This window comes from Xiphophorus hellerii, chromosome 13, assembly GCF_003331165.1.
Source record: "Xiphophorus hellerii strain 12219 chromosome 13, Xiphophorus_hellerii-4.1, whole genome shotgun sequence".
Taxonomy (NCBI): domain Eukaryota; kingdom Metazoa; phylum Chordata; class Actinopteri; order Cyprinodontiformes; family Poeciliidae; genus Xiphophorus; species Xiphophorus hellerii.
Genome location: NC_045684.1, coordinates 4817007 through 4824128, shown reverse-complemented (window position 1 = coordinate 4824128; position 7122 = coordinate 4817007). Strand labels below are relative to the sequence as shown.

At 38.3% G+C, this 7122-nt stretch overlaps 1 gene segment (V, D, J or C); it reads left to right on the top strand.

Annotated features, from left to right (window-relative positions):
- Positions 1 to 2907: 2907 nt before the first annotated feature.
- LOC116731363 (Ig kappa chain V region 3381-like) lies at positions 2908 to 4234 on the top strand. The segment is given in 2 exon segments: positions 2908 to 3305; positions 3413 to 4234. Coding segments are annotated over 2 exon segments (387 nt in total).
- Positions 4235 to 7122: the final 2888 nt, after the last annotated feature.

Genomic DNA, 7122 nt, shown 5'->3' with positions numbered 1-7122 from the left:
CAGGTAAAGTCCAGAGAATCCAACTCCTCTCCTCTATGAACATCTGTCCCTCTGAAATGAAGCCGACTAAACCATGAAGCTGCTGCATGTTTTTGTCTCTGTGTCCTCAGAGGTCAGAGGTCAGGTCACAGTGACTCAATCTTCAGCAGTGAGAGCTAATCTGGGAGGATCTGCCACCATCACCTGTAGAACCAGTCAGAATGTTTTTGTTTATAGCGGCTCCCACTATTTAGCCTGGTACCAACAGAAAGATGGACAAACTCCTAAGCTTCTCATTTATGCTACCAGCACTCGAGAATCAGGGACTCCAAGTCGTTTTACAGGCAGTGGATCAAACTCTGACTTCACTCTGACCATCAGTGGAGTTCAGGCTGAAGATGCTGCAGTTTATTGCTGTCAGAGTGCTCACTACATCAGCAGCCAGTATGTGTTCACACAGTGAAAAACAGTCATACAAAAACCTCCTTCAGTGAAACTGAACTGAAACTATGTTGCTGCAGCTTCCAGCTGCTGCAGAAACTGATAGTTTAGTGAAATCCTTCACATGGATACACACAAATTTTCATGAAGGTGTTTTAAAATAAATGAGTAAAATGTACAGCATCACTCTAATGTGAATGATTGGTTGACAAAAGATAGGATAACTTAAAAAAATAACTTTTAATTTGATGAAGAAATGGATAGTAGTAAGAAAGAAAACCTTCACTAAAGCATTTAAAAATATCACACAAGTTACTTTAGTTTGTATTAGTTCCATGTTTTAATTAATTAATCAATTAGAATCACATGACAAAAATCATAAAATGTATAATTGGACACAAATCCTAAGATTATTTGTAGTTGCTATTGGAATAGCAACAGCCACAATGTAAAGAAAAAATCAACTAGATTTTCACACAAACAGTTTGCAGATCTTAAATGAATAAAATGATCTGAGTGTTGATGTCAACAGTTTAACTTCAACGAGAGTTTAGGAAAATGTGTTTGATAATTGAGCTTTAGCTTCAAGATTTTGTTTTGTTGTTTGTGGAGAAGATCTAATATTAAACATGCTTCAAATAAAGAATGTTATTATACCGTAATAAAAAATTGTTATAATGAAGCATATCAGAATTACAAATAGAGGAAATGAAGAAAGCTCTTTACTCTAGAGTATTTTCTTCCACTATTCACAATTGTCTGAGCAGTGAGGAGGAAACCTGATGATATGTAGAGCTGAGCTCCATGTGACTGACTGTGTGTGTTTGCATATGTGTCCTGCCTCTCTGCTCCAGCTGTTAAGAGGTCAGAGTTGATGAGTGGCTGTCCAGGCCTGTCAGAGCCACTGACACACCAGCAGCACAATGATGATGTCACTGACTCTACTGCTGACCATCCTGGGGCTCCTGGTTCAGGGTGAGACTCTGATAGAAACTTTTCTTGGGATTCTTTTTTCTGTCAATGAAAAAGACTCAAATGAACCATCCTTTACATGTGAATCCTGATAATATTTCTCTGATCTAGATTTGTGTCAATATCTCTCTCTGTCATGTTTTTAGGTTCCTCAGCAGTCATCGCCCTGACTCAGACTCCAGGATCTCAGTCTGTTACTCCGGGACAGACTGTCTCCTTTAGCTGTAAAGCCAGTTCACCTGTTGATGATGATTTGCACTGGTACCTTCAGAAACCTGGAGAAGCTCCAAAGCTCCTTATCTATTCCGCTTCTTCACGTTGGACTGGAGTGTCTGATCGTTTCACTGGAAGTGGATATGATATTGATTTCACTCTGACCATCAGCAGAGTTCAGGCCGAAGATGCAGGAGTTTATTACTGTCAACATAGTGAGAACGTCCCGTTCATACAGTGATGCAACGTCGTACAAAAACCTCATGGCTGCAGAGGAACTGATCCACAGCTGCACTGAAAAACAAGTTGTACATGTAGGGAATAAAAGAAAAGTTTAATACAAATCAAGGACCAGATTATTAGAATTAGTTAGTGTTGGGAACTTCAGCTCTTTTCGTAAAGCAAGCTCCAAAAAGAAGCCAGAATTTTTGGCTGCTTATTAATTTTCAACTGAAACCTGATCTGCTAGCTCTACTTTTTGTGTGATAAATCCTTTTGCTTTCACTGTTCCTTTTATACCTTACGCTTGCTTAATTTTATGTTTGTTCTGTAACAAAAGCAAGCATTTTTACTTGTCTATGATATTTTAATCAAACTTTGCATTTTTGAACAAAACAGTGCAAACAGGTTTATCAAATAAACCCGTAATAGCTTGCACGTGTTTGTTTTAGTGTTTTTAAATGCAAAAGTAAGAATTTTAGAAACTGTAGACTAGATAGATTTATACTTTAGCACATCTCTCAAGATTTAAATGCAACAATTAAAGCATATTTTGCTTAATATTTGAAACAATATGAATGTTTGAAAACATTATTGCCTAGAAAAATGACATAAGATGGGAAAGAATGAATCCAGACTATAGGTTAATTGCAATATATGGAGATACTTCTAGGACCACAATTATGAGATTGTATGTATCAATCAATCAATCAAATTTTATTTGTATAGCACATTTCAGCAGCAAGGCATTTCAAAGTGCTTTACATCATATCAAACACAGAAACACAATGCAACATAGAATCAATAATCAATATACGACATTAAGTAAAGTTCCATCAATAAATTTGCAATTGATTACGTTTCAAATACAATCCTAAACAGGTGGGTTTTTAGTCTAGATTTAAAGGAAGTCAGTGTTTCAGCTGTTTTACAGTTTTCTGGAAGTTTGTTCCAAATTTGTGATGCATAGATGCTGAAAGCTGCTTCTCCTCGTTTGGTTCTGGTTCTGGGGATGCAGAGCAGACCAGAACCAGAAGACCTGAGAGGTCTGGAAGGTGGATACAACAACAGCAGATCTTTGATGTATTGTGGTGCTAAGCCATTCAGTGATTTATAAACTAACAACAGTATTTTAAAGTCTATTCTTTGAGCTACAGGGAGCCAGTGTAGGGACTTTAAAACTGTATCTTCCTGTATGTATTATTCTGCCCAGAATAATATATTTCTGGGCAGAAATTGATTGTTCAACTGATCAACAGCAGACTGATCTGCTGGAGTCAGTCAGAGCATTTCCATAGAGCAACTTTGCATCAACAGCTCCATGCTCCAGTGCTCTGGGAGAGTTTATAGTCCTGACAGTTGAACATTGGATGACTGACAGCTGTCCTTCATCACAACAGAAGACACAGAAATCCTCCTCATCACAAATATGACTTTGATCTGCGTCCTCATCTGGACTCTCCTCTGCTGCTGCTTCACAGGTAAAGTCCAGAGAATCCAACTCCTCTCCTCTATGAACATCTGTTCCTCTGAAATGAAGCCGACTAAACCATGAAGCTGCTGCATGTCTTTGTCTTTGTGTCCACAGAGGTCAGAGGTCAGGTCACAGTGACTCAGCAGCCTGTAGCAGTGAGAGCTGATCTGGGAAGATCTATCAGCATCAACTGTAGAACCAGTCAGAATGTTCTTGTGGACAGCAATGGCCACTATTTAGCCTGGTACCAACAGAAAGATGGACAAACTCCTAAGCTTCTCATTTATTTGTCTAGCACTAAAGCATCAGGGACTCCAAGTCGTTTCTCAGGCAGTGGATCAAACTCTGACTTCACTCTGACCATCAGTGGAGTTCAGGCTGAAGATGCTGCAGTTTACTACTGTCAGAGTCTTCATAACATTGGGAGTCAGTGGCCACGCACACAGTGAAAAACAGTCGTACAAAAACCTTCCTCGATCAAACTGAACTGAAACTCAAGTTTCAGTGCAATGACAGTGGCAGCTGGAAGCTGCAGTAAAGACAGACATAATTAAATGAACACAAGTTGGAGCGTACTCAAAGACTAGCTTATAGCAATTGATAAGCTGAGTGAGGCTTAAGAAGGGGAACAATCAGGGAGTGACAGGTGCAAGGAATAAAAGTAATGAGGAAAATGACATTGATTGGCTCTAAACAAACGACACAGAGCATCATGTGAACATCACAGCATGAAGCTCAAAGCATATTAGTAAGTCCATTGAAGAGCAACTCTGAATAAATGGTGTGGTGTTCTATTTTGTTTAGGTAGAATACTTAGTATTATCTGTTGTTTCAAGAGTAAAATAATGTTAATCTTTATTTTAAAATAAATGTTTACATATTGATGCCTAATCTTGTTTAATTAGTGGAAAATAAAGTGATTTAATTACATGTAAATTGGTTATCTTAATTTTTCTCCATGATTGTAGGTTCATCAAATGGCTGATGTCATTTGATAATTGATCAAACATGCATCCCTGCATCAGTATTTGTTCTTCTTAATTTTTTATTGTATTTTTTTGGTTTTTGTTACTAGATGTTGATCTTGAACATTTGAGGAACATCCTTTTAAGCCTAAAATAACTTTCACCAAAATATTTTAAACATAGTGAAATCACTAGAGGTCAATGAGAGGAATTTTATGTAGCTAGGACTTTAAATATCAGGGAAAAAAGATGTCAAAGTCCTATAGTTTATTAAATGGAGAAGAGGCTGTTCCTGAACTGAGACTCACAATAAATCCTTTATCAATTAATCAATCAATCAAGTTTATTTATATCGCACCCTTCATACTAAAAGCAGCTCAAAGTGCTGTACAGATCAATAAAAACAGACAAAAACAATTACCCACCCCAACCCCACATGGAAAAACACACAGCTGCATTGAAAATGCACAGACTAAACAGAAATATTAAATTTAGGAAATACAGTTAAAAAGATGGGTCTTGAGCCTGCTCTTAAAGACAACAACATTTTCTGCAGCCCTCAGGTTCTCTGGCATACCGTTCCACAAACGGGGGCCATAATATTGGACAGAAGTCTCACCATAAGTGTGAGTTCTGACTCTGAGAGCTGTTAAAAGTCCAGTGCCAGAGGACCTCAGTTTCCACAGGGGTTCATAAGGTAATGGCAGCTCTACAAGTTAAGAGGGTACAAGACCATTAAGACATTTAAAAACCAGTAAAGAATCTTAAAATCAATCCTGAGACGTACTGAGAGCTAAGACAATCAGGTGTGTTTTAAAATCACACCTGATTTTAAAACAGGTGTGATGTGAGCCTGCCTTCTGGTCTTGGTTAGCACTGGAGCAGCAGAGTTTTGTGACAGCTGAAGGCTGTGCAGAGTTCTTTTAGGGAGACCAGACAGCAGGGCATTACAATACTCTATATGGCTGGAAATAAAAGCACGCATTAGAGTCTTGGTATTAGCGAGGGAAAGAATAGAGTGAACTCTGGTTATATTTTTTAGTTGATAAAATCCTGTTTTAACTATTTGTTTAAAATGCGGAATAAAAGTGAGCTCAGAGTCAAGAAGGCTTCCAACTTGGTTTGAAGATTTAAAAGATGCAGTTTGTCATTTTTGAATTATAATTTCCTTCTGATCCTTACAGAGTAAAGACAGTTCTGTCAGCATAAATTCCATCACAGTGATACAGACACACTGAAATACAACAGAAACATTCTGAAAGTAGAGATGTACTGTCCTCTTATGTAGTTACATTATATCTGAGATGTGGACTCACCAAAAAAAAACAACATATAGACAAAATAGTCCACCTGAAAAACTATAATTTACGTAGACATTTAAATGTGTCTAGTCACTATGTTTAATTGTGTGTTCATGCACAGAAAACGTGTCACACAGGGAGCTTTAAATTCTATCCTGTCTAAACAAGCTGATCCTTCCAGGATCATGTAGGAGTTTAGTTCTGATAAAATACAATTATTTTGATCACAAATTTACTATGAGGCAAAATGTATAGAACATTATGACAAAAAAATACATTTAAACACTACTTAAGAATTAATATGAGCTTTGTCTTAAATTCATCACATCGATCTTCCTCTCTATTGGAGTCAGTCAGAGCATTTCCATAGAGTCACTTTGCATCAGCAGCTCCATGCTCCAGTGCTCTGGGAGAGTTTATAGTCCTGACAGATGAACACTGGATGACTGACAGCTGTCCTTCATCACAACAGAAGACACAGAAATCCTCCTCATCAAAAACATGACTTTGATCTGTGTCCTCATCTGGACTCTCCTCTGCTGCTGCTTCACAGGTAAAGTCCAGAGAATCCAACTCCTCTCCTCTATGAACATCTGTCCCTCTGAAATGAAGCCGACTAAACCATGAAGATGCTGCATGTTTTTGTCTCCGTGTCCTCAGAGGTCAGAGGTCAGTACACACTGACTCAGCCTTCAGCAGTGAGAGCTGATCTTGGAGGATCTGCCACCATCGACTGTAGAACCAGTCAGAATGTTTATGGCTCTAACTGTTTAGCCTGGTACCAACAGAAAGATGGACAAACTCCTAAGCTCCTCATGTATGATGCCAGCACTAAAGCATCAGGGACTCCAAGTCGTTTTACAGGCAGAGGATCAAACTCTGACTTCACTCTGACCATCAGTGGAGTTCAGGCTGAAGATGCTGCAGTTTATTACTGTCAGAGTCTTCATTACCCCAACAGCCAGTGGGTGTTCACACAGTGAAAAACAGTCATACAAAAACCTCCCTCAGTCAGTATGAACAGAAACTGAACTGCAGCTGCAGAAACTGATTGTGTCACCTCAAGGAAAAAAAGCCATGACAGACTAATATAAACACTGTTAAATTAAGGTTATATATATATGTGTGTGTGTATTATTTAATTAAATAATTAATAGACATATATATTAATTAAGTAATTTTGAATTTGAATATATATATGATTAATCGTATATATAGCAGCTTTTTAATCTGAAGAGGGATTTAAAAAGAATGTGAAATCAGCAATTCTGCTGCATAAAAAACCTGGAACTGTCATGAAGTGGTGCGGTGAGGGGTGGTGACGCAGACGCAGCGGACCCAGGTAAGATGAATAATGAAATTTAATGAAGGAAAGCACAGTCCAAACAACTGGCAGCACGCACATGGACGAATTGACAAAACATTGACAAGGACCCGACTGAGACGCAGACACACAGGTGGCATTAAATACAAGGGAGGGTAATCACAGAAACGAGACACACCTGGGAACAATCAAGGGGAGGACAGGACAACGAAGAGACTCAAGGACACAGAAAAC